This window comes from Ylistrum balloti, unplaced genomic scaffold, assembly GCF_031769215.1.
Source record: "Ylistrum balloti isolate Yb309-2 unplaced genomic scaffold, AGI_CSIRO_Ybal_v1 Utg369966, whole genome shotgun sequence".
Taxonomy (NCBI): domain Eukaryota; kingdom Metazoa; phylum Mollusca; class Bivalvia; order Pectinida; family Pectinidae; genus Ylistrum; species Ylistrum balloti.
In genome coordinates, this window is record NW_026782061.1 from 199,108 (window position 1) to 226,542 (window position 27,435).

Genomic DNA, 27,435 nt, shown 5'->3' on the forward strand with positions numbered 1-27,435 from the left:
AGTCATTAAAAGACTGCAAAGATTGAATAAATCATGACTTGAATTGAGATTGGAATGGTTTTAGTTCCATTCATCACCCGTAAAATTAGTGTAATATTGATAATAACTGTCTTTTCGGTAATTCTGTTGTCTTTTCGGTAAATGGCTGTCTTTTCGGTAATTCGTCGTACCCACGTATACTGCTACATCCGGTGGAATCACCTTTCCACCTAAAGCTTATCAGCTGTTAGAAACTAGAACACTGAACAGCATGGCTGCAGCGAGGAATAAGGCGCTAAATCTGATGCGACATGTTGCAAAATCATGGTAAGATTTAAAAGTAGAAGTCTGTTGACAAGACAACTGTTGACATGCATAAGAAAATGTTCTTGTACCATCTCTATACAAAATACGGAGGTACATTAAATTGCATGTTTATGTGCTAAGGAACAACTTTTTTTCTGATGGTACTGATTGTCAAATCTGAAATGTTTTCAACTTACAGAATGGTTTTCTACAGACTCAGAACTGTTTGTTAACATTTAAATGAACTGTTAAATGTCTTGCGTTGTATAAGCTCCACTTTCATGTACATGTGTTACACAAGGAGCTCGGGTCGTACTGAAATAGGTGACCAGGTCATATGAACAGGTCTTGTTTGTTTGCAGATGGCCTCGGCTTATCTCTGTTTGTATTTAATGTACATGGATTGTAAGGTTTCTGAGAAGCATGATTACATTGTTTAACGAACATTTTGTGTTACTACCAGAACAGGATAAAAAAGATTAACCATTTTCTGATATTTTCGTTTTATTTGGTGAATGGCTTCTCAACTTATGTATTTAAGAATGCAAACTGTTCATCTGATTGAAATAAATTTACAGTCTTCGTATACTTTGAAAAGTTGATTAAAAAAAAGTGTGCAAACACTTCACAGAGGCTGAGCTCACAATGTAATTACAAGTTGATATTCAAACTGTAATCAGCAGTAGTCATACTTTGTGCAGTGACTTGAGAAATTGTTTCTAACTTCACCAAATGAAATGTTTCCATATTTTGTGATCACTATTGTAATAAATAAACCAAGGAACATGAGAGACGATATCATCATAGGTATGGACAGGGAACCACTGTGCAACTACATGTTCATGTTCCATGTTCATGAATATGTTAGTGATAGTTAATTTACATATTCATGAAAACTTATCCTAGTATCATATTTATCTAGTAAAAAAAAAACATTCAAAATTCAAATTCAAAGTTTGCAACAAGTGACAGCTGATGTTGTTCATTGTTCTGCATTAAGCTCATCCCTTACAGTAAGTTAGAGGCGTGACTCCCTGGACTTATATCAGTGTTAAGTGATTTTTCAGCCTCAGAATATGGATCATATAAGTTATGTAAAAAATGGGATATAATTGTGTATATATTAATCATAATTACATTACATTTAAAAAAAAACGTTTTTACCATTTTAACAGGCAACATTTAGCTCCAGAATCTTCTATTGTGACTCTTAACAGTAAGTATCTATACATTGTAAGGCTAAGCAAAACTATACCTGTGGTTTTAGGGAAGGCTGATATAAAATAAGTATCTATACAATACATTGTAAGGCTAAGCAAAACGTTACCTGTAATTTTATGGAAAGGCAGATAGAAAATAAGTATTTTGTACAATACATTGTAAGGCTAATCAAAACTATACCTGTGGTTTTAGGGAAGGCATATAGAAAATAAATATCTACGCAATACATTGTAAGGCTAAGCAAAACTATACTAAATAAGGGACATGAACTTAGTATATAGAGAAACAAAATCCTGAAATTACGTTACTATTTTTTTATTGAAGTTATATTGATGAAAAAAGATTTTTTTTAATGTTGTAATTTCATGAAAATGCTAAAAAAAACATATGACATGCTATGAGATGTCTTCAGTATTACAATCTCAAATTGCTGTTTCTGTGTAATATGTTACAAATTTTGTAAGTTTGATACTCTGAACAGATCGTCACATAAAATGAGGCAAATTTCCTTCTATGTCTAAAACAATAACCTGTTGTAAATTGTTGGTTTTAATTGATTTTTATTTTAGACAAGTTTGGAACCACAGCTGATCCCCAAACTCAAAATGAATATGCCTTTGAGGTAAGTATAAAGACATTTGCTGCCAAAAATTTACATCATTTGATATATTTTACTCAGAATTTGCATAACAGTGTTTGGAAGCATGGCAGTGATTGGTTGGTATTTATTGGCAATGTAAACTCATTAAATGGAAGAGCCTGACTGTAGTAAATGGCTGATGATCCAAGTTGCCCTATACCTGTCCTTGTAATTTGCATCTTATTTTTATTTCGCCTTAGACAAAGTCTCATGGTAACCTATTCCGATCTTTTATACAGCATTTTGCATTATAACCAGTTGACATTTTGACTTCTTCTGGAAAACCTCTGAACCAGTTTCAACGACATTTTGCTGAAATTTTCAAAGGCCAAAAGATTAACCAAAATTGCAAAATTGTATGGTACCCACCCTTCAAGGGACTGAGGGGCAGGGCGAAGAGAGGCGAAATTGGCTTAAGTTTCAAAAATCAATTCAGGCTTGGCTAGAACAAACAGGATGACAGATTGATGGTATGCACTAAATTGACCTTGGCTGATCCTAACGGCTGATGGATGAGGTCAACAGGGGTCAAATTAATTGATATTTCAAAAATATCAGTTTGAACAACAATATTTGGTATGATCTTTTTCATGGATAGTACTTTACCACAATTGTGAATGTCAACCCCAGGGTCGCACATTTCCTCCAGGTTAGGGGGTAAAGTTTACTACATCCTTTTTTGAAAATTGTATTTTTGAGCATAATTTCTTATAAATCAAAGGTGGTTAGAATCATTAACATGGGATGTCAGTTACTACAATGCTCATTATAGTACAATATAGTTCAAATCATCTTAGTTAGCAAGATGGTGTCTCTGGTACTTTATAAATTAAACAAGAAAAACAACAGCATTCCTAGAAGTCAGGTGACCGTTAAGGCCCTTGGGCCTCTTGTTAAATTGAAACATTTTTTTTGATAACCAGAGTTACAGCCCTTTATTTTCTTTTGTCTAAGTCTTTTTTACACCAAACAATCAGTCACTAACTTAGTGAGTCTTTTTTTTTTGTTAATTTTTGACACAAAAGTTTGTCATAACACACTTTTATATTTAAGATGGGAGGTCTTTCAGGTTGGAGACTTTAGGAATTGTTTTGTTTGGTTGAGGAATTTTATACCACTTTTCTTTTCAGAAATATAAGTTGTCACTATATTAGGAACTAAAACTATCATTTCTTTGAGATTGGTGCATGAAGTTGAAAATTTGCTCAGACATGAGTTTAGAGCAGCCCAAGCTTCATTATTTTTTCATATTGATAAGAATTGTTTTTTTTATTACACAAATATCAGACAATCCATTCACCAGTTTACTGGATACAACTTGAGAAATGTTGTGTTAAATGTGTGTGTCAAATAACTGTTTGTTGATAAAATTCTCGAGTTTCTGACAGGTTGAAAATAGATAAGGTTAAAAAGTAGAACTCTTTTGGCGTCAACCCCACCACTTTGTCCCACCTTTTGGGCATTATGTCCTTGAACATATACACTACAAATTCTGTTTTTGATGGCATAATGTAACATCTGGAAAATATTCTGTCTTAGATGGCATGCTCTAACACCTGTGGTGTAATTACTAGATACCGAAATATCTATAAATTCTGTTTCAGATGGCATGCTCTAACATCCGGTATGGTCCAGGAGTCACAAAGGAGGTTGGCATGGTCAGTATAATGTACCTGTCAGAATGGAAATTTGAGTTTTATTACAATTTCCTCTGTCTGATTTAAAACAATTTAAACCTTTAAGTTTATTTTAAGAAGCTTGACATATTTAATGTTTGTTAGTGTGTTTGTTGGTTCTGTTGTTGTATACCTTGTTCTTATTCGAGAATGTGGCATTACTTACTTAGATTGACACAGATTTAAATGGTGGGTGTCTTTGATGAAGCCGAAGATGCTTACTCTTCCAGAACACCTGGTCTTATTCTCCTTGTACTTTTTCAGTAGTCTCCATGTAAATTTTTCTTTTATCTATATTTTTGCCATAGTTTTATTGAATTAGAATTTAAATTATTATAATGTTGTCATGTTCATATTTTACTGTTGTCTTTGCACTCTACAGACTTGGAAATGTTTTGAAAAATGTTTTTGTGTGTTTCCTCAACGACAGTACTGGTGACATCACAATTGTAAAATTGTTACACCTACTTTAATGGATTATATTATCAACATTGTATGGGTTTATTTATAAAGGTAAACTTTGACAATTGTTAAAATGTTGACCTTTTGACCCCCAGGACTGTAAAAATATGGGTGCCAAATTAGTATGTGTGATGACAGACAAGTACCTGAGTCCACTGAGCCCAGTCCAGGTGGCGCTGGAGTCACTGGAACGCCAAAATGTCCCATACAAACTCTATGATGGTTGCAGAGTGGAACCCACTGATGAAAGGTATGGAATATAATGATGATTGTTTTCTGTGGGATACTTAAAGGCTTTATTCTGAAATTTTTAATTAATTAATACAGGACAGTCACTGTGACCTCTGTTGGTTATCTTTAATCATGGTCACAGTCATGCCTTTGTAAGTGTAAACTCTTGTATAAAATTATAAATTCTTGAATATATATTTATATCTATCAATGAAAAATACCATGATTTTTTTTTCTCATCAGTTTTAAGGCAGCTATAGATTTCTCCAAGCAACACGATTTTGATTTGTTCCTGGCAATCGGTGGTGGATCGGTTATGGACACATGTAAGGCAGCTAACCTCTACTCTTCTAAACCAGACTCAGAGCTGCTGGACTATGTCAATGCTCCCATAGGGAAGGGACTTCCTGTTACACACCCGCTCAAACCTCTTATTGCAGGTAGATTAATAATCATATGATGAAATTTAATCATAGTGCTATGAATGGCTGTGATATTGCTACAAATAGAATCCAGTGTTATGAAGAGCAGCTATATTACAATCTACATGTATGACATCCTATAACTGTGAATGGCATTCATGATACTATAATTGCACTGAAAGTACTAAGCTAGAAAATGCAAGTTCAACAAAACAACAGTAGTCTTATTGTTCTGCATCAGTTAAACAATAAAGTGTTGTTTGAATAGAATCATAGCTGAGATAGTTGTAAGTGATTTTTAGCAAATTCCATCCCAAGTGCCGGCCTAGCTGGTTTAATGACTTAGTTGCCATAAGCCCACTTGCAATTTATATTTTCTTTTTCTCCGCATGTTATCCGAGACTGACTTTCATGGCTAGGAAAAATTTTGCTAATGTGGTGCGTTGAGAAGATGTAGGGATCTAGTATTAAATTCATCCTTGGATGTTATCCTAGATCGGCTGTCATGACGAGGAAAAACTTTGATAATGTGGTGTGTTGAGAGGATATAGGGACCAAGTGTTAATGTAGTGTCTTGTGACAGTCATGTGACTTACTGGTTATATACATATGCTTCTAGGTAGTAGGTCTGGTCATTGTGTATAGTGAAAAAAGTGTGAGAACAACAACTTGTTGGTATAAAACTGTCTGAATGACAGTTATTTTTAACATCATATCTTTTCTATATTTTTTAAAGTGAAGAAGCAAATTAACCTATATAGGTAGGTCTTCAAGAACGTGTGTGTTTTAACTTGTATTTTCTTTTATTCTTTTTATTATAGTGGCCACAACAGCAGGAACAGGAAGTGAGACAACCGGGACGTCAGTGTTTGATTATCTTCCTATGAAGGCTAAGACAGGTAGGTTACATTGATGCAGAGTTAACTTACTTTATCATTACTTAATGTGCTATTAACAGCCAAGGTTACATTTTTGCATTTTTATACATTTTTGTATCCGTTGATTTAACTTTCGTATTTTCGTATCCGTTTATTTAACTTTCGTATTTTCGTATCCGTTTATTTAACTTTCGTATTTTTGTATCCGTTGATTTAACTTTCGTATTTTCGTATCCGTTTATTTAACTTTCGTATTTTTGTATCCGTGTATTTGACTTTCGTATTTTTGTATCCGTTTATTTGACTTTCGTATTTTTGTATCCGTTTATTTAACTTTTTAAAAATTTTACATTTTTGTATTTGTTCTATTCGCCTTTTACTTGCATGTTTTGATAAAAGATTTAATATTACTGTTATAGGTATATCTAACCGTGCCTTGCGCCCCACCCTGGGGATTGTGGACCCCCTACATCTCCTTTCCATGCCAGAACGAGTAACAGCATATAGTGGAATAGACGTACTTTGGTAAGGTCGTTTTAGGTCTCATTATTTTCTATTTTGATTTTTATTTCTCACTTAACATAAAACTTTACACTGCTACACCTTATATGCATTCAAGTACAACATTTCTCACCTTTGGATCGTTTTAACTTGATTTTAACTTATACAATAATCATTCGAAGAAAAGAAGTTCTTTTAAACCCAGGATTACTTAATATACTTAGTTAGAAAAATAATGCATATCATACTTATTTTTCAATAAACCCTGTATGATAACACATTACCTCTGGCTAAACATAGGAGGTTTATAACAGTACAATGAAAAAGTCTTGAAAGACATTTTTTAAGGAACTGTGCGCGGAGTTAGTGGGCTTATTAGCGAATATGTCCAATACTTATTTTCACATTAATACATTATGTACAAAATAATTGTCATACTTTGTAGAGAAGTCTCATTTTATCTGAATCATATTTTTTCAGATTTTAAAACATTTTTATGTAAAAATGATTTTTTACAGTCATGCTATTGAGTCCTACACTGCCGTTCCTTATCAGGAGCGAGGTCCTTGTCCAGAAAACCCGATTCTCCGTCCAGCATACCAGGGCTGTAATCCTATCAGTGATATCTGGTCAGCTCAGGCCCTTAGAATGACCAACAAATATCTCAAAAGGTGGGTACTGCCTAAAGGGCAGTGTGTCACCATGGTAACAAGTCTGTTTCCATAGCAATATGTCTACCAAAGTAAAATTGTATGATAACATAACAAATATTTCTTCTTCTAAATTCTAACTCAGAAGAATATTATGAAATTAAATATTTAAACAATAATTAATGATATTCTGATTACAATCATCTAAATTTAAAAGATCTATTCCATATGATCATAAATATTTTGGAAAATGTATAAAAAAAAATTGTTTTTGATTATCATGTTGATGTTATTACATTTATTTTCATTTTTAATATACAAATTAATTTTGACAAATAAGAGCTGTATACGACAAAGGGGATGTAGAGGCTAGATCAACAATGGGGCTAGCCTCATCCTACGCTGGCATCGGCTTCGGAAACGCTGGAGTACATTTGTGGTATGTCTGTAAAAGAAATTAATAGGTTTGTGTCTTCTACACAAATGGGCACTTTTGGACTAATCTTAGCTTAGTTTAGCAAACCTGTAGCTACTAATGTTACGAGAATCAGGTTGTTCTTAGCCAGATTAATCTCAATAAATTAATCACATGGATAATTTTTTTAATTTCTTTAAGTTTTTGTTGAATTTATTCAAATAAAAACAAATTTCTTGTTTTTAGGTTGACGATTTTTGCAGTTTTTTTTAATGATATTGCTGTTTTTGTTTGTTTTTTTTAATTTTCGTAGCCTGTTGTTAACACTACTCTGGCTGTGAACAACTGATTTCTCGTCTAACAGTTATAACACCCTGTAAAATCATCATCTCAGGAAAAAACACTGAACATAATAATCAATGTATCAAATCAGAGAAGGAGGTACTGGTCACACTTTCTGTTTCATATCAGATATCTATCTTCTTTAGAAATTTTAGACTCTGAACAGATGCGGTTAAAAAACTTCAACAATGTATCAATTTTGATTATTGATTTTGATCAACTTTCCCAAATTTTCACTGAAAATCGAAAGTCTCCATAAAAATAGTCATGGCATCATATCGCTACGACAGATTTTTGAAGTCAGCAATCAGTTCAGTCAATAAATCATGGAGTTATAACCTCAGGTGTAGATACTAGGTGTGTGGTTCCTACTTAGATGGTTTGTGTTTCTAAAGAAGTCAGGAAATGAACTAGCCTACTGGATATGATTTGGGCAAGACACTTTACCTTAAATGGTAATAGCAGGCCTACCTTATATGGTTCAGTAAGGTAGTCACCAGCTAAGAGAAGACTTTGTCTCAAAATGACTGTGGCTGCCCTGTGGGCGATAAACTTAGGACCTCAAACAAATGTGAGATTGAATGTCCCATGATATATTGGCAAAGAGAAACTGTGACTAATACTTGTTATGGAAAACAGGGAATGTAATCAAAATGACGGGGACACCCCTAAAACGCCTCAGACACAAACTTACAGAAGTATGATATTTTGTGGACTTTTTGGAGAAAGATCACTGATGCCAAATACAATCCTCCCCTCCTCCCCCTCTCTTCCGATCTATTTAATGATATGAATTGTTTGTTCTTTCATTTTATCATTTTATTAGAAAAAAATAGGTACTTGTTGGATGCACAAAGATTGTTGCACAATGATTTGAGATCCCTTTGAATAGCTTTATTCCTAATTATACAGTGCTTTCTTAAAGTGCTTGCTTTGTGTTTGCTTTTCGGGTCTGAAGGATGAGAAAAAATTAAGGTCAATTTGTCCACTGTGTTCTAGTCCCTTTCAAATCAATGTCATATCTTGAGATTTGGTTCCTATTAACTCTATAGTATCATAGCATCAGGTTGTAAGCTTATCATATTAGGCAGTCCTTGTTCAAGGGGTCAGAGGTCAGTTTTAATAGCTGCAATAAAAAGAGGAGGAACATTAATTTCTTTAGAAATTTTTTAGTTATGAGAAAAAGTTTCTTGAAATCAGAAATTCTGTCTTCATCTCTCACTGCTGTTGGTTATGCCATTGACTACTTTGTAAGCTCTGTAGAGTTATCGAGTGGATCAACAAAAATATTTTGGTATGTCCACAGTCATCAATTTGCTGGCAAACTGACTTTTATATAGTGCCATCACACTGAATGTCAAAACCTGGACAAGATAACATGACATCCTGCACCCTGTCACATTAAGCACCATACTTAATAGATTTTACCATCTACCGTTCCATCACATAATAAAGACAGCAGACTAACCAGTCCTTACTGTCACCCACACTGTCACATTATACTGAAAACAGACTAACCAGTCCTTACTGTCGCCCACCCAGTCACATTATACTGACAACAGACTCACCAGTCCTTAATGTCACCCACCCTGTCACATTATACTGACAACAGACTAACCAGTCCTTACCATCACCCACCCTGTCACATTATACTGACAACAGACTAACCAGTCCTGACCATCACCCACCCTGTCACATTATACTGACAACAGACTAACCACTCATTACTGTGTCCAATGTAGTCACATTTTACAACATAGAAGTAAAGATTAACAATTTTGTCACCTTTTGCGATGTGGACAGTCAGTTCATTTCCATACCAAGCTGTCTTCTTGATAGAGAAAAACCTGTAAGTGTGTAGGGAGTGTCCCTTATTAGTTTTTCAAATGGTTATAAGAAGAATTGCGTTTTGCTGAGTTGATTTAACTATAAACATACATGTAGCTGCAGTTCATGGACCTTTGATATATAGGAGGTTTCTGCTTCTGGTTTTAAAGCTTATTGTGTGTATGCGGTGCATCTTTATAACATGAAGGTTGAAGGACGTCTAACACCTGCAGGGCTTTCCTTATCAAATTTTAGGGTTTCTTCTTTTGTTATCTATTTTGCTGTTCTTAATTGCGACATGGACCTTCAACAGCCTGAAACCCTCAGAGTGATTCCCTTTTTGTAATTTCAGATCTTCTTGTGTTGCCTTTGCCATGTGCATTTTCGACGTGGTTCATGAGCCTGAAACACTTCAAGGGATTCCCTATTTCTATTTTTAGAGCTTATAATATTGCATGTTTTTTTTTGCTGTGTGTGTTTATATAGATCTACGAACAACGCTGATGATGCGGAGGCCCGTAGTGCCATGCATTTAGCGAGCACATACGCTGGTGTAGCCTTTGGCAACTCTGGGTGTCACCTCTGGTAGGAATAGTGTATTGATGATTTTCAAATACAAGTTTGGATTTTTTTTTTTTCTTCTTTTTTTTTGTTTGTTTGTTTGAAGGTCACTATTAATTATGATGAAAACTTTGAAATATTTTGACTTCTTAGCCTATACTGAGGATAGTGGGGAAAAATTATTTTAGATTTCAAAGATTTGGAATTATCTAAAAACCTTTTGATGGTTATAGCTAAAACCTTATAGTTCTGTTTTAAATATATGATAATTTTTTGGTGTACTTTTTTATACACTGTTGTCATTAGGGAAGCATTTTTATCACATTTTATCAGTCTGTAAGTTATATTGATGTCTGGTAATGGTAATCAAATGTCATCATGCATGTGTAGATTACAATGTGGTGTCACCAGGAATACTGTGTGTAGATTCTGATGTCACCAGGAATACTGTGTGTAGATTCTGATGTCACCAGGAATACTGTGTGTAGATTCTGATGTCACCAGGAATACTGTGTGTAGATTCTGATGTCACCAGGAATACTGTGTGTAGATTCTGATGTCACCAGGAATACTGTGTGTAGATTCTGATGTCACCAGGAATACAGAAAACTTAGTACTTGTTCATATGTTGAAATGGATGATGAATTTGTCTTGATTTTTAATGAGATTTATGAAACAAATTTTTCATTTTAAAATTGACCTTGCATGAGAATATTATACTCATTTCAAATATATCATATAAGTCGGAAGCCTGTAAAATCTGAATTCCTTACACACTGTCACAGGGGTATCCCGAAGTCCAAATCTGGGACAGTAAGGGTTTCTCAATCTTATGTCAGGATTCAAATAGGATGATATAATACTAGTTTGTTGAGGCTCCGATTACCTCTCTGGAACCCCACTTAGAATCAAACATTGTATTTCACATTGTATGAATTAATGTTGAGCTAATGTTTTTGCAGTATTAATGATTTTGTTATAATAATGAAATATAACAATTGTATACATGTACAGCTGATAAATCATTTATAATCATTTATTTCTTAATTTATTTATTTATCATTTATCTTTGTTTAGTCTATAGACATATACCTTGAAATAATAAACATCAAATTTATTTTTTGTGATGTAAATTATATTATATTATTATTATTAGGGATCATATAACTAATTTGCCTGTCATTGACTGTATCTATCCGTTTATGCATGTGTGTCGAACTTGTTCTAATCATACTATTCTAATGTTACTATCATGTTTAAGACAATCTTTTTAGTGATATACATTCACATGTCCTGGTTATAAAGGTCACCCTTATATAAAAATATACCTGTCTATAAAGGTCACCACTATACAACAAATACCTGTCTATAAAGGTCACCACTAGACAACTAATACCTGTCTATAAAGGTCCCACTATACAACAAATACCTGTCTATAAAGGTCACCACTAGACAACTAATACCTGCCTATAAAGGTCACCACTATACAACAAATACCTGTCTATGAAGATCACCCTTTTATTTAAAAAAAAAACTGTCTATAAAGGTCACCCTTGTGTTTTAAAAAAGATACCTGTCTATAAAGGTCAGCCTTGTATAACATATACCTGTCTATAAAGGTCACCACTCTACAATATATACCTGTCTATAAAAGTCACCATTGTAATTTTTTTTAAATACCTGTCAACAAAGGTCATCCTTCTTATGAAAAAATGCCTGTCTATAAAGGTCGTCTTGAATATCAAACACCAGTCAGTAAGGCCATTTAGTTTGGGACTCATCAAAATACAATAATTAGTAATTAAACTTCTTCATACAGACCATCCTCCTATAAAGGCCACTTGTATCCCATTAATTGCCTTGTTAGACAGGTATGATTGAATTACTTCAGATAATCAAAAGGGAGATAACTTGCTACCTAAAAATAGCCTTGTAGACATGGATAGCTACATGATTGTGAACTATTAAGTTTCTCTGAAATTCCTTCAAATTTTTTTAACGTGTCATGTGATAAGTCATTATTGTATAATAGATAGTAAATGCCTATACAGTTTCAATAACTTGTGTCCATTTTACAGCCATGGAATGTCTTACCCTATCTCTGGACTGGTCAAGGACTTTGTGTCTGAAGGATACGACCAGGACATAGCCCTTGTAGTGAGTACAAATTTACAATATCAATCTGATGATAAGCCCAGACACATAAATTCCAAGTCAAGTCAGTGAGGTAGACTTTTTACAAAACAATGATACAGAAATTGTCGGTATCTACTTCTGAAACTGTAATAAATGAGAATGGAATTATGGGATAGTTTTTTTTACATTTTGTGTATTCAGTTTGTATCTGTGTAGGCATAACTATAATGGCTTCTAGTATCTAAAATTTTTATGATGTCCTTTCTCCTCATAGCCCCATGGTCTGTCAGTAGTTATATCGGCACCAGCTGTCTTCGAGTTCATGGCTTCTGCATGTCCAGAGCGCCATCTGCAGGCAGCAAATTTTCTAGGTTTGTGACCAAAAGTTCAACAATCATTAAGATTTTTTTTTTTTTTTTTTTTTTTTATGTGAGGTTGATCTATTGAATTATTAAATTAATGAGAAGATATTCATTCCACATACCATACTTGAGCTGAATCTAAAGAATCATTTTCTGATAAGCTTGTTCATGTTGACAGAACAATGATATAGTCCTGAAAGTTCATATAAAACCAAATATATAAAATTTGAAAAAATGAAAGACCTTATTTAAATTAATGCTGATGATCTATGGATTTAACCCTGCTGGCTGTAATTATGTAAAAAGAATGTTTTATGATTTTTAGGTGTTGATATAACCAATAAGAAGAAGGAGGATGCTGGTCAGGTTCTTGGGGACCGACTTCGTGAAATAATGCAAGATATTGGTGTCCCAGATGGTCTGATAGATCTGGGTTATACCAAAGATGACATTCCAGCACTCGTCAAGGGCACATTACCCCAGGTAAGTTAATCCTACATCTGGAACTAAGACATTCCAGACGTATATTCCGTGTTATGGTAATGCTGTTATGTATGGCAAGGGGTACTACTGTGGGAGGGGAAATAACTGTGTACAATAATTCTATATATCTGACCACCTGGATTTCCATGCATTCATCTTTGATGGAAGGTGTTTTAATCTGGGCGAGGTGTTCCAGTTGGAGTGCTAGTTTGGAAGGGGAGATAACTATGTACAATAGTTTGTTATTAGCTTAATTTTTTTAAATTTATTAAATTGAATTTATTAGCCCAGCATCAACAGATGGACAGCTATTCAAATACTGCTGTGGTCTGCCGTCCGTCCGTGTGTCCATCCATGCAGAAACAATTTTTGTTATCGTTATTTCTTGAGAGGTACAGGTTGGATCTTTTCTCAAATTTCATATGTAGGTTCCACTTGGTCCCATGTTGTGCCGTGTGATTTTGGGTCTGATCAGAAAATGAAAATGGCCTACAGGCGACCATCTTGGATTTTCACTTTGAAAATTTGTTATCACTATTTCTTGAGAACTAATGCATTGATCTTTCTCAAATTTCATGTGTAAGTTCCCCTTGATCCCTAGTTGTGCCTGTTTGATTTTGGGGCTAATGGGAAAATCAAAATGACTTAGATTTGGCAGTTATAAATTATTATTGCTATTTCTACAAAGAGAAGAGAAAAGAAAGGATAAAAAGATCCATTGTTCAAAAAACAAATGAAGATAAAAAATGGTGGGCGCCAAGATTCCTCTGGGATCTCTTGATGTGTAACACAAACATTTTTAAAACATCAGGATTCAGCTATAGCCAAAATAAGAAAAAAAAATTATACAATTATGCCAATTCATATGTAATATCTGAAAACTTATGTAACAGTGTGGCATCAATCCTCCAGCTTTCTGGTATCAAAAAAAATTTCCTGTTTGAAGTCTCAGGAGAGTAATTTTAATTTGTTAGCAACATGTCAGGATCAAGTGCTGTCAGGTTTGTTAAAATAAAGGACCTTGATTCACTTTTTATGCAAATTCAAATATACAATGTAGTAAATTTCTTCTGAACTTCTATTCAACTAAAATGCATGAGGACTATTCTAATGATATTTTGGAATGAAGAGCCACCAACCTGATTTACTGTTAAGATCTGGGTGAAATGAAACAAAACCAAAGTACCGGTAACTTAAACATTACAAGAGACTGAGTTACCAACAGGGATGAAGAACTTTCAATTTTGTTCAAATTATTGACCTTGACCCTCTATTAAAATCATAAAAGTTATTTTAAATTTTGATTTGTTTTGCAGCATCGAGTGATTAAGTTGGCTCCAAGGCAACAGACTGAAGAAGATCTCACGCAGATATTTGAAAATTGTATGCGAGTTTACTAAACTTCTGTTTACGCGATACTCCTCTATTTTTTAAAAGAATTTAGTGTCACATCATTTAGAGTAAATTTTAGTATGAAAAGTACAAAACAGAACTGTTTATTGATATCAACAAAATTACAGATTTGTTGAAATTTAGTATAAAAAAAGAACAAGAAAAACTGCAAAAAAATTCCCACTGTACTGGTAGGATATGAAGATGTGAACTTGTCTTTACTGTATACTAACAACTATATACAAGTGAATTTTTTATCTTACTTTTTCTTTCTTGCTCAATTATAATGCTGAAATCAAATTATGAATATCATAAGTTTTACTCCACATACAAAACTACCACAGGGTATTGCAAAAATAGTGAGTGTTGCTAGTGTAACAGGTTTAGTTGTAATAGTTTAGTTTAAGCTTAAAAAATCCTCTAGTCTATTGTTTTTCTTGAAAAAAAACCCTGTAATTTGTATAATTTTTTAAAAATCTAAACCTAATGACATTTATTTCAATAACTATATATAAAGGAAATTTCAAATTTATTGATTAAGTTTTATCTAGTACATGTAATTATAGGTTGCTTTGTATCTTTGTAAAATTGTAAAGATGCTAGTCAAAATTAAGGGTTTAGGTCTCAATATTATAGAAGATTTAAAGACTCGCATCGAGTCATTTGAGTCATTCGGAGACTTTCCTCACTCTTTCATTTTCTAGATAATACACTGATGATACTTTACTTCATACCTGAAGGGTAGCTACACTTAATGAATAATAATAGGTCAGATTAATGCTGAGTTGATGCTTCCTTTTTTGAGATATGAAAGATATCAAAGGTGTTCTAGAAACAGGACAAGTAGTTTACTGGTGCTATCAAGTTTTAGATATCTAGAAAGACTATATGGAAATATGGAAGTAGATTTAGTAGAAAGCTTTCAATGTGAAATATTTGTTAAAAAGCTCATTAATGTTAATATGCAATGGTATGAAAATGTTGTCGATTTATGCTGCAGAATTATTTTTGTAATAGACGTTGTCAGTTTTTGATCATCTATATTTCAGTATGATTTTGGTGGGTCTCTGAGAATTGTTAATTGTTAGTTGTACTGATGTGAAAAGCCTAAAAGATTTTTTTTAAAAAATGGTTCGTTTTTATAGATGGCAGCTTGTGAATTGTTTATTATAAAATATCATTTTTAAATTAGTGTGTTGTTAAATTACGTTTTGAGCAATTTGGTTTACAATAATCACTTCAAGTGTGTTGAGAATCATATCAGGTAAAACTACTGTTTTGATATTCAATTTTTTTATGAAATTTTCAAATGGAAAAAAGAATATTTTTTAAACAAATCAGTAGCGAAATCATGGAAACAAAACTGATCTGATGTCACTCTGTTGGTCACAAGCGAGTTAGCATGTGCGTCATTGAAATGTTATTTCTTTTCAAAAAAATTTATTAAAATTTTAAATTGCTTGATTGACAAATTGTTAGTTTTAAGCAAAGGATAATGGTTGAAGCTTATTAGTGTCTGAGTTTGTGTGGACTTTCACCATTGCCTGGGTGTGGCTTGGCAATTAAATGAAGCAATTTAGCTGGACATAGTTTATGCATACATGTACTTAATTTCACTTAAAGATGAAAAATGAAATAAGAATATATATGGAATTTTAGAAATGACATGTATTTTTTTCAACAAATTTTAATAAAATGGCATGCATTAGAAGTGATCATTACTAATATTTTATGATACAACACTTCATTTTCTTAATTTTCTTGTTTTATCGTAGTAGTTGTTTGATTAAGGGTTGGTTAAATGTTTGGAGTAAAAAATTATAAAATTTTACTTAGAAAATTATTTGATATACTTTTTTGCTGTAATATGTATCAGGTCAATATATATTGATCAAGGCAATGCATCCTCGATATTCTAGGGGTTATGATCAACTTTTGCTCCTACATCCTAGGAACAATTTTGCCAAGACATGTTCAAGGGGTGCAGAGAGTGTAAGTGATTGTAAACCACACAATATCAAAGATGAAGGCAATGATACGAATCAGATCTGTATTGTTAATCACCAGAGACTGTTGAACATATATTGTGATGTACCAAAACATTTTTATCATTTTTGAAATATGTATATAAAAAATTTTATATCTTAAGCAGTATGTATACACAATCAGAATGTGGTCTGTTATTCCTTTGTTGTAAATACAATCATACCAGCAATTGACAATCACCTACATGGCATCTAAACCTCTACTCAGAGGGACGTTTCTCTTACCCTGGACAGGTAAATCCATTTTTTTAAATAGTGTGAGATTTCCCTGTCTCACCATTGGGTTGAGACTTGGGGATTCCTCTGTCAGGACAATGATATGACGTCACGGTAACAATTCACTGACGTCACGTCAACAATGCTATTACGTTAAATGTGCAAAGCACTGCGACAACAAAGACACATACAAGTACCAACTAAAGCCAGCAGGATAAGAGAAAGATGATAATTCCTTTGTTGTTGAGTGGGGGGGGGGTCCAAGTCTCCAGAAAAGATTATTAACTTGCAACCACTTGGCAAACCAGCTGATTGCCATCATAATCATATTTCAACCCTTTGGTTGAGGTCCGCCTGTCACACCTCCTGAGGGGAGTTGGGGGGATGAAAGATTCTATTAATCTGGCATAGTTTTACAAAGCTTGAAATAAGTGAAATTGTTGAACTTGTATCTGTTAAGTTTATGAAGATAACAATATCTTATTTACATTATACATCATTATGGCATTCACGAGACTGTAAATGCACGTTGTTAGCCATTTGCTGATAGAGAATGTGTTGGTGGTAGTATCACTGTGATTCTATAGGTTGTTCCTCTTACATGTTAAAAACCAGGTGTTTTGTAACTTGTTGATTAATCAATTATTCACATGATTGTACGTAAATGATTTATACAATAAATGAAAATTTATAAGCAGCAGAAGTCTTTTCTTTCCATTCATCACGTGATTAAAACCATTTCTATTTAGTCTGAATTGTTCTGTGATATTACGAGGATATACGCCGCAAGAAGTAAGTCGGACCATTAGTCAATATCCCCGGTACATATCTGGATGTTTTCTGTCCAAATCGACCTGATCTTGGTTTAACCTTGCTTAGTAACTTTTGACTGGAAGCGCCATAAAATATTCCTGCAATCAGCAACAAAACCCCACGATATACAGTTATTCACGAAACTGCAGCAACCAACATTCGCTCAATTGAAGGACGAGATAGAATGTGAAAAGTTTACATCTGCATTTTATTTATTTATGCTGTCCCGGATTGCGGTATCGCGCGACATTGTCCTTTGGTGTCTGTCTTTGGAGCGCACATATATCCCTGCTTCCATGACCTCGTTTTGTCGTACATTTCTCCGTCGGTTTTTCCACTTCGACTTACATCAGTACCCTATAAGGAATCTGTACGCGCCCCCTCATTTTTATATCTTGACTCCTGTGACGGATAAATTTCAACGAATTTTGAAAATACACACAAGTGAAAAACACGTTTCAATAATAGGTCAGAATAATGAATTGCACTGCATCCTACAGCTGTTCCGTCCTTCTAGGACTCGTCAGTAATGCTAGGAGACGAAAATGAGGAAATCACGGACAACTAGATATAAGCAATATCAAAGCTTAACATAAATGGAAGTTTGCAAAGCTTAAAGTTTAAGAAATTTATCAAAATTCAGTAACAGGTTCCTTTTAATTTTCAAGAACAATGTCACGTATCACGTAGCAATTCATATTTAAAAAGATGTAATTTAAACTTGCGTTTTCTCTCTCATATTCATTTAGTGCTCTCCTTGAAATTATCGAAGATATTATAAAAAAAACTCTTGAACAGTTGTCCACTTTCCCTTTAAGATATCTTGATGAAGTCTTCTCTGTAAATAAGAAATTTATCAAGGTTGTCAATCTTATATACCAACAAGAAATGACAATCAAGGACCATCCCCTTACTTCAACCTTTATTACCTACAGCGCCCATTACAAGGGCACACCTCTGACTTAATAGCATTATTCCCTAACCTGGACATTTACTACCAACGACGTAACTTACAAGGACACATCTCCAACTCACCAGCAACATCCCCTTACCTCGACGTTTACTTACAACACAACTGAAATGGCCACATCATCGACACCATTTCGACTTCCCTATTGTGTTCAATTTTCTCTTTCTAGATGGTAACCCTCCACACAGAGATTTGACACGATTTCTCGATCCACGGTCCATAACAGATGTTTCATGGTGACCAAGAATTTAACACCCGAGAAGAAAAAACTGGACATATTTTTGTAAATAGTATTTTTTGATTTTCATATCCAAAGGGCCACAGACCTTAAAAAGAGATTTTTTAACCTCCCAATAAGTTTTTGATGAAGGAGATTGACTGTGTAGAAATCAAGTTATAACCTGACAAATTCGGAAATATAGCTAGATAGACATTTCCCGACCGTGGATCGAGAATTCGTGCCAAATCCCTGTTACACTCCCAACTTTCAGATTCCACAAGAACATGTTCTCAGTATCAGGATATCCGTAACAGATGTCACTGGGTTTTGAGAGATGACAAGACTTGTGAACGTTTTATGGTCGTCATATGATCTACTTTGAGATAACCTGTGCAAAGATGATAAGATACAGTTTATGTCGAATAAAAAAAATCGATCATACGGTGTTATGTCCTTGTAGAACGTTGAGAAATCTAAAAATAGAAATAAGACAATCCAAACTTACCGAAACACTGTTTCCTCAGTTTGCTATATTTCAACATTTGAAATGTTTTAAAAGTATATTTATTACAAATCCTTTTGTATAATCCATTAAGAACCGGTAAAAAATAATTGTAAAGTTGAATATGATTTATGAACTAAGGTAACAATTTGAAACAGTTTGATAACTAAGATTGACCAGTACATTCTTATATTATGCAAGTGTTGACAAAGACCTTGAGAAATTCGACCGAGAAACCACATGTTTATCTGTGATAGGACAGCTGATAAAATTCATTGGCTTGATAGACGAGTACAGACGGGCGTATTCTGCACTATTTGTTGACATTGAGCTTACTCTCACAAAGGAATAAAACTAATCCTGAACAATTTGTTTGTTTGGCTTGTTTGATGAGTTTGCCGGCCCGTGAACAGCCATGGTCGTTTTAAGGCGGGTCTTATTGTGAAAAAATGGTTTCTGCTTCACTGAAAAAAGCGAAAGTCCTGCATGCGTGCCCAAAATCTCAACACCTATTAATATGTTTGCTTGGTTTATCGAGACGTAAACACTATCATTTAGAGGTTGGGTCACCTTGAGGTGACTGGTTGCTACTTCACTGAACAGCATACAGGAGGCCCGTTGGAACAACAGCAGAAAAGAACGGCCATCTTCATATGAAACACATAGGGACGAACCTAGTTGAATTAAGGCCGTTTTTAAAGTGTTTTGGCCAGTCCACTTTTTTCATATCATTTCGATAGTATATTTAATGAGTTTTATGTGAAAACAAATTCTTACTCTCCATTGCCGGTAAAGCCGGACTCTTTCGTTCTTGCATAATACGAGATCCGATTCAGGTTAAAGTTGTTTCGTACCATTGAAGTGTATAATTGGAGATGTTAATAACGACCTCAAGCTGACGAGTTTGTACAGCGTGAAGCAAGATTATCATCCGATAAACAACCACCTTTATACCGTCCAGGTACATAGCTTGATAAACACAGGTACACATATGTAACCCAGCTACCTACAGAAGGTAGGGCGGTAGTTTAAATTTCACTACCAAATAATACTGTCGGAAGTACGTATTTTCATTCTACTCTACTATAAATCATGTCTTTTTTGGAATACATTGAACACTGTGTATTCACCGCAGTGCTTGCCGTCCTACTTAGTATCTACTTCCGGAAGGGACCGCGAGAGTTCTTCCGGGTTTTGGTTATAACATTAAAACAGCTTCCAGGAGTCGAATTCGTGATTGGTAAAGTTCTTCATAATGAGGTCAAAAGCTTCCTCAGTACGACAAAACTGAACGAGGTGAAAAATGCGGAAAAGAAGGGATCAACGGTACTTCTACCACAGAAAGGTGAGAGGTTACTCGGTGCAAGTCAATGCAGACGGTTAACCATACATGGAGATAATCCAAGGATCACCCCCTGTAACCTATAGCACTTTAATACAAACTCATCTCCACATATAGAATATTTTCTCAATAAAATAACTGAATTGATCTATGACCACTGAAATTAGAGTAAGTAAACGAACTTTCGCACTGTTATAGAAAAAAGTCCTGACAGTTTTAATACCCGAACATTTTAAAGTAAACCTATAATTCTGTCTTTAAAATTGTTCAACTTCGAAGAAAAATGTGTTATTTTTTGGAAGTAATTTTTCATGGACTGACCGAAAGAAAATCATCAATTCATAACTTAATATGTGACAGGAATACCTCACGAAGAGTTGCTGACAACGATGAAGAAAATGAAGGATTTGGAGACGAATTCTGATGAAGGGAAGATCTTCGCCTATATCTACACGTTGTCAGACGATCACTTTAATCTACAATGGGAAGCGTTTGATCTTTTCAGCGGTAAAGTAGTACTCTCTAATTTTGACTGATATTGTAGATATGAAAAGAGACGTTCATGTTATATTGTAAGGTTATTACTTTCGATGATAGAAACGACAATCGCGATGTCTTGAAAACAAAAGCTGAAGGGATAAACTCTTGTGAAGTTCTTGAATTCAGAGACATTTGCAAAAACCTAGAAATTTGTAATTATATATAAGATATATAAACAACAACAACAAACTGGCACACCTGAAGACTGATCTTAACTATAAAATTGAATCTAGATTTTGATTTGATTTTGTTTTACAACTAACTGACCATTGATACTTTAGAGAGCGACACGTGTTAATGATAAGAAATATTGTTTATTTACTTAGATGTTGCATCCTTTTAACAAGATCTACATAACAATTATCTTTTTTACGGATCTGGTTTTCCTTTTCCAGAGAAGATTGGACATTCCGTGGACCATGACGCTTTAGTAAAAGAATTTCATCACGGATTTTTACACGAGAACGCTCTAAATCCGATGCTGTTTCCGAGTTTAAGGTATAAAAGATTTCTCTTTTTTATTTTTGAATTTTTTTTATAAACCGTTTCTCAAAGAAAATCATAATCTCTAGCAGTATTTCACTGTGTCAGTTCGAACACTGCTCTCAGTGAGAAAAAAAATACATAAATGTTTCATACGTCAGAAAAATGGAAACGGAAGTTGTTAAGATGACGGCATCCATATTGAATGGCGATGATGACGTGTTGGGATTCATGACTTCCGGTGGCACGGAAAGTAACGTCATGGCTGTCAAAACCTTCAGGGACAGAGCAAGGAAACTCTTCCCGCACATAACGGAACCGGAAATAGTAAGGACTTTCATTTCTTATTTAGAACGTCAAATTCCTTAACTACTCTAAAAGGTAAACTCGAACTTGGTTTTTTTTACATATCGCAATTGAAAACAATTGAAAGGTTTTTATGGCCTCCTTTCCGTTAGAGTTTGACTTTTCCCGTACAAGGTGACAACCGCAATGCTATGACTAATGCATTGTCGTTATGATGTGAACTATACACTTATTCCTCACCAGGTGGCGCCAAGAACAATACATCCGACTATTGACAAGGCCGCGCAGTACTTCGGTATGAAGGTCATCCATACCCCTTTAGGTCCCGACTTCCGGGCCGATGTCGCGGCCATGGAGAAGGTAAAGACAGCTGTCAAATAGAGTATAATATTGACAATATGAAAAATGCATATTAAATTTGATTTCAAATTATAATGTATTATATTATACAGCACGAGAGGAACACAAATCACGAAATTGAAAGCCACTTATATCGGTACATTTCCACATTAAGCTAATATTTACTTAAATTGCAAGGGAAATAAGTTTAAGATTAAAACAAAAAAATCTTCTATGACACAAATCTGAATAATCGAGGTTCGGTTTTTCATTAAGAAATTTCAATGCCGTGTTTTGGTCAAAATTCAACATATGTCGGTGTGTGTGTTTTGTTTAATTGTGCTATGTATTCTCTCAGATAATCCGCCTCGTTTCTTTTATTCTATATATAACAGGCGATCGGTCCAAACACAGTCATGCTAGCAGCTTCTGCACCACAATTCTGTCACGGGATCCTAGACCCTATTGAGGAAATTGCTGCCCTCGCTGAGCGCCGAGGACTTCCTCTGCACGTGGACGCCTGTTTTGGAGGTTACATGTTGCCATGGTATCGGTGTTCTTCATAGTCATAACTGTGTGGTATATGTAATATGAATAAGGTTTTGATATGCATATCTACCATTAATTTTTATATCCACGAAACGAATTATGAAAGTATCTCGCCCTCGCCGCGAATTTTTCACGAAAAATCACTAAAAAAAAAAAAAAAAAAAAAAAAAAAATCAAAATAAAGAAATAAATAAATAAACTGTTCTTGCAATGCAGAACTCTTTTTTCATTTCCCCTTCTTTTCATTTTAAAATATTTTTGAAAAAAAATCAGTACTGCAGGATTTATTCAATTTACCGATTAGAATTATCTTGAAAATTGAAATCACTGTTTTCAATGAAAAAAAAAAACCCCAAATATTAATGCCTAAAGGAGGGAGAAAAGCTCAACTAATATACGATACAAATATATCACAGGGTAGAAAAGCTGGGATATCCTGTCCCGAAATTTGATTTCCGAAATCCAGGGGTAACTTCCATGTCGGCAGATATCCACAAATACGGATACAGCGTAAAGGTAAGAGTTCAAGGTCAGCGTCGTATGACATTATTTGCATATTTATAAAATTTGAATCCCAGAATGACAGTGAGTGGTAACGTCTGTCCTTACTGTAAAAATATCAATGTTTGCTTTATCTTTATTGATTTTTTTCTTTCTTTTCCTTTTATCTAACAAAACAAGCGCCACGGTGACAAAAGCAGACGAGTTCAATGTTTCTGTATTGAAATAGTTGTCCCATGGCTTTATATTATGCTCCTGCTAAGGTCACTGATTCACTCAGATACATGCGTGATATGAACGACAAACAAACAGTGATGTAGAGATCTTATTTTAGGAATAAAAATAATTTGCTCTCCCAGGGTTCCAGCGTTATACTCTACCGAAACGCCGATATCCGCAAATACCAGATATTTTCCTACGCAGAATGGCCAGGCGGTTTGTACGGAAGTCCGAGTATGGCGGGAACAAGGCCAGGTAAAACAATCCTATTGTTTTCATTTTATTGTATCTTTTTTATATAATTTATTTATTCATTTATTTATTGCCTTTTATTGTTAAAATAGTTAAGATAATAATTCTCCTAACAAACTGAAAAGACACACACTAGTGAAGTACGTAAAGTTATTTCAATTAATCTTTTCTCTCCTTTTAAGAAAGGTACGGCAGCTTCTCATAATGAAAACTTTTCTAAAACAAAAGCATTGCCACAGTTTGCTTACAAACTCGTGTAAACTTGTTATATAGGTGGTAATATCGCCGCTGCGTGGGCGTCAATGATGGCGCTCGGTGTCGATGGTTACATGAAACGAGCCAAAGAACTCATGGAGACCACAGTCAAACTCAAAGAAGGCGTCTCTAAAATACAGGCATGTACTGCTTTCGGCTTACATAGATGTGTAGATTTAAGGAGATTCTTCTTTATACTCTGTATCATTCATCAAAACTAGTGTGTTTGAGGTACGAATAATGCCGTTATGTGTAGGTCAAGATGACAGTTTTTTTTTTATCTTTGAAGCAGAAGAAACTGTAGCCAATACAAGCCAGAGTTGTCTGTCTTTCTACCGGAAGTATTGACAAAAGCAATGATAGACTTTACATCGACTTCAACATGGAAGGATGAATTTTTTATGACTGTATGTGATGTAGGTCTATTTTTTTCTGACAGGACTTATATGTTCTTGGCGATCCAGTTATGACCTGTTTTTCAATCGGATCGAGTAACCCGGATGTAGACATCCAAGCAGTAGCGGATGCAATGGGCAAAAAAGGTTTGTTAATTATTTGCGAAAATTTCGTCCACGACGTCCTACAGAGGTGCGCCGGCTGGGTTGATCAGGCCCAAGAAGGGCCTGGTCGACTGTCGTCACTGCATCTTGTCGCAGCCTTTTGCTTTTCATTCAGCCCCCTGCATCACTTTGGGCAGTGGTGTCTACTTGTCTTCTACCACTTTATATCTAATACTGTGTCTTGTGACAACTCTATCTGTTCTCTCTTCACATTCAGCTGGATGACATCTCTATTTGCCGTCTCATCGCACCTATAGGTTTCTTCCGCACCTTTTCTATGGATGACACTTTTACCTGTCTACTTGTCGCCCTTACAGTTTTCCCGCATTTCTCCTATGTCACACAGCAGTCGCAAGGCTCGCCAGAATGACTTACCGGGGGTTCACTTACAACCAATTCCCAATGTGCGTGTCGTTCCAATGTAGCATGCGATCATTCGCCTCCTCCTTTCCGTCCTTCTTAGCTAACCAACATGTAGTTGTGGGACCAGAGCGCGATGTCTGGCTGGAGTTTTGCTGGAACCACACTAAGTTGATTTCATTTATATCTACTTAGTTCATACATCAACGTTGCCATATCATTGTAAATATTGTGTTTTATAATTGATAACATGACTAAATTTGACAGTCCTCTTTATACAGGTTGGCACATGGAGCGACAACAGAACCCAAGCTGTCTTCATTGTTCAATACTTCCACATCACGTGAAAGTGTCAGACTCTCTTCTTAAAGACCTTGAGGAATCAGCGCAAGAGGTCAAGGTCGGTTAAACAGTAAAATGACGAGTTTCCAAATCTATTAAAAATTAATACAATTTTATTCCTATTGAGTAAATACAGGGAAATAAAGACTTAAACTTACTAATACTTACATCGTAGTTGCTGAAAAATGATCTAACGCAACTGCATCACACAGGTGTCCATATAATATTCTTCGTGGCTCTAGGGCCAAAATGATACGAATACAAAGAATAATATGAATTCAAAAAATAATATGAATTCAAAATTAATGTGAATACAAAAATTAATGTGAATTCAAAAACAATATGAATACAAAAATAATGTGAATACAAAAAAAAATGCGAATTAGAAAAAAATAAGGTGAATACAAAAAAATTGCAAATTAGAAAAAAACGATGTGAATCCAGAAAAATTATGTGAAAACAACAAATATTACAAAAACAAGATGTGTTTATGAAACATTATGGCCACGGTTGCAACAAAATTCTGAAATGGGACAGTAAAACGGTACAATGTAGGGCATCCTGTTACAGAGCGAACTATTAAAAGTTAATATGTAAGATTAAATTATTCAAAATTGTGCTAGACATAAGTCAGATGTTTCATCAAAATGTATCTGCCTGTGTTAATTTAGTACTGACATCTACTGTGAACAGTAAGCTGATGTGTATTAGTACTTCATCAGTGAATTAACATGGCTAGTATATTTACGACCACCTTTCTAGCCAGTATGTATCGGTTCCTGACGGCCAGATAGGAGAGAGGCTAGTCTCCAAAGGAGGTACCCTCGCTCGCTCGGGCTTTTGCCCGAGCAAGAACATCTCAACTTAAGTCTTAACATCTGAAATTGTAACAAGTTTTCATTTTACTGGTGCCGTGACCTCGGACACCACTGTGATACAATTACCGGTCATTCATTATCAACTGTACGATTTCTACATTGGAAGAAACATTTAACAAGTTTTCATCATATTTGGTACCGTAACACGTTTTTCATTTTAAGAGATTATGAACAGAACTTATAATAGTTAAAGCAAGTATTTAAGTTTTTTATTCTAATATAGGTCAAAGGTAACGGTCAAGGTCACATGGTCAAAAATTTTGGAACCACCGGAAAAGTGTTGTCACAATGAACATACATGCCAAATATGAAAGCCCTACTTCTTTAAGTTCAAAAGTGCGTTAAGTTGTTGGTTTTAATGCATTGGAATAGTGACACACTTCAGTATATACAAATGTATACGTTCTTCTCAAATCATCAGACACATGAAAATCTAATGTAGTATTTATCTAGATTTTGAAATTTCAATCATTTTTTTTATTTTCTTCATTCGACCCATTAGTTTCAAAATTCAAACCCTTATGACTAGTTCTATAAACTATGTGATGCAGTTTTATTCATTTTTTGACTCTTCTGTATCTAATCGTAAAAATGTAATGAATGGTACCATTCACTTGTTTGTCTTTTGTATACTTTTTCAGAAGAACAAATCTCTGGCCAAGGAGGGCACAGCAGCGATGTATGGTATGATAGCCACTATACCAGATAAAGCCATTGTGCAAGATTTCCTGGTCGAGTTCTTTAGTGAGGTCTATAAATAACACGACTATGTGAGAGATATGTATTCATTGTTATAACAATTGGGTTGCTGAATGAAAACATTGTGATGATCTACAGGACTAATATTTGTTTGTTTGTTAAGAAGACGGTATTCGCGTGCAGAAGTAAACAACGTCTAGTAACGGTATGTGATGTTACTGTTTAACTCAGTTTTAGTGATATTATTTATGAACAAATATATCGCAAGGAAGTATGTTTGTGAAATATGTATTAAATAAATTTCCATTGCTTTAGTGTTTATTTTTAAGAATATTTTAAGAGATTAATGGATTGCAAACAAAACCTGTTGTCAGAAATTGAAAAGAAATCCATCAATAAAAGCAAAAAGATGAAGAAACTATCAACAGTTGAACATAATCAAATCTCAATAAAACTAAGTATATATGAACAATAGAAAGGAAGACGTTTGGATAAGTACAAGGAGAATAAGACCAGGTGTTTCGGAAGAGTTTTCGTCTCCTGCTTCACTGACGACACCC

At 34.5% G+C, this 27,435-nt stretch overlaps 2 protein-coding genes across 3 annotated transcripts; both read left to right on the forward strand.

Moving 5' to 3' along the window:
- The first annotated feature begins 250 nt into the window (after window positions 1-250).
- LOC132547633 (hydroxyacid-oxoacid transhydrogenase, mitochondrial-like) lies at window positions 251-15,032 on the forward strand. Of its 2 annotated transcripts, none has more exons than XM_060211415.1 (14): window positions 251-306; window positions 1,461-1,501; window positions 2,076-2,128; window positions 3,751-3,804; window positions 4,380-4,534; window positions 4,759-4,955; window positions 5,759-5,836; window positions 6,235-6,340; window positions 6,835-6,987; window positions 7,307-7,405; window positions 12,190-12,268; window positions 12,522-12,618; window positions 12,935-13,092; window positions 14,409-15,032. In XM_060211415.1, the coding sequence occupies exons 1-14, from the start codon at window positions 251-253 to the stop codon at window positions 14,490-14,492; spliced, it is 1,410 nt and encodes a 469-aa protein (XP_060067398.1). In that variant the 3' UTR covers window positions 14,493-15,032. The 2 variants fall into 2 exon arrangements, with proteins under 2 accessions (XP_060067398.1, XP_060067400.1); XM_060211417.1 differs by lacking the exon at window positions 7,307-7,405 and adding an exon at window positions 10,037-10,135.
- Window positions 15,033-20,342: 5,310 nt separating this feature from the next.
- On the forward strand, window positions 20,343-27,008 carry LOC132547644 (sphingosine-1-phosphate lyase-like). The gene is made up of 12 exons (XM_060211429.1): window positions 20,343-20,595; window positions 20,953-21,099; window positions 21,528-21,630; window positions 21,777-21,942; window positions 22,165-22,281; window positions 22,656-22,807; window positions 23,226-23,325; window positions 23,670-23,784; window positions 24,055-24,176; window positions 24,476-24,578; window positions 25,238-25,356; window positions 26,818-27,008. The coding sequence occupies exons 1-12, from the start codon at window positions 20,343-20,345 to the stop codon at window positions 26,935-26,937; spliced, it is 1,617 nt and encodes a 538-aa protein (XP_060067412.1). The 3' UTR covers window positions 26,938-27,008.
- Window positions 27,009-27,435: the final 427 nt, after the last annotated feature.

Bases quoted from the DNA above. Each gene is read 5' to 3' on its own strand.
- LOC132547633 (XM_060211415.1), top strand. From the start codon at position 251: ATGGCTGCAGCGAGGAATAAGGCGCTAAATCTGATGCGACATGTTGCA. The intron at 4,956-5,758 runs GTAGATTAATAA...TTTTTATTATAG, and splicing joins GCTCAAACCTCTTATTGCAG to TGGCCACAACAGCAGGAACA. The intron at 12,269-12,521 runs GTGAGTACAAAT...TTCTCCTCATAG, and splicing joins ACCAGGACATAGCCCTTGTA to CCCCATGGTCTGTCAGTAGT.
- LOC132547644 (XM_060211429.1), top strand. From the start codon at position 20,343: ATGTCTTTTTTGGAATACATTGAACACTGTGTATTCACCGCAGTGCTT. The intron at 24,579-25,237 runs GTTTGTTAATTA...CTCTTTATACAG, and splicing joins GGATGCAATGGGCAAAAAAG to GTTGGCACATGGAGCGACAA. The intron at 25,357-26,817 runs GTCGGTTAAACA...ATACTTTTTCAG, and splicing joins AATCAGCGCAAGAGGTCAAG to AAGAACAAATCTCTGGCCAA.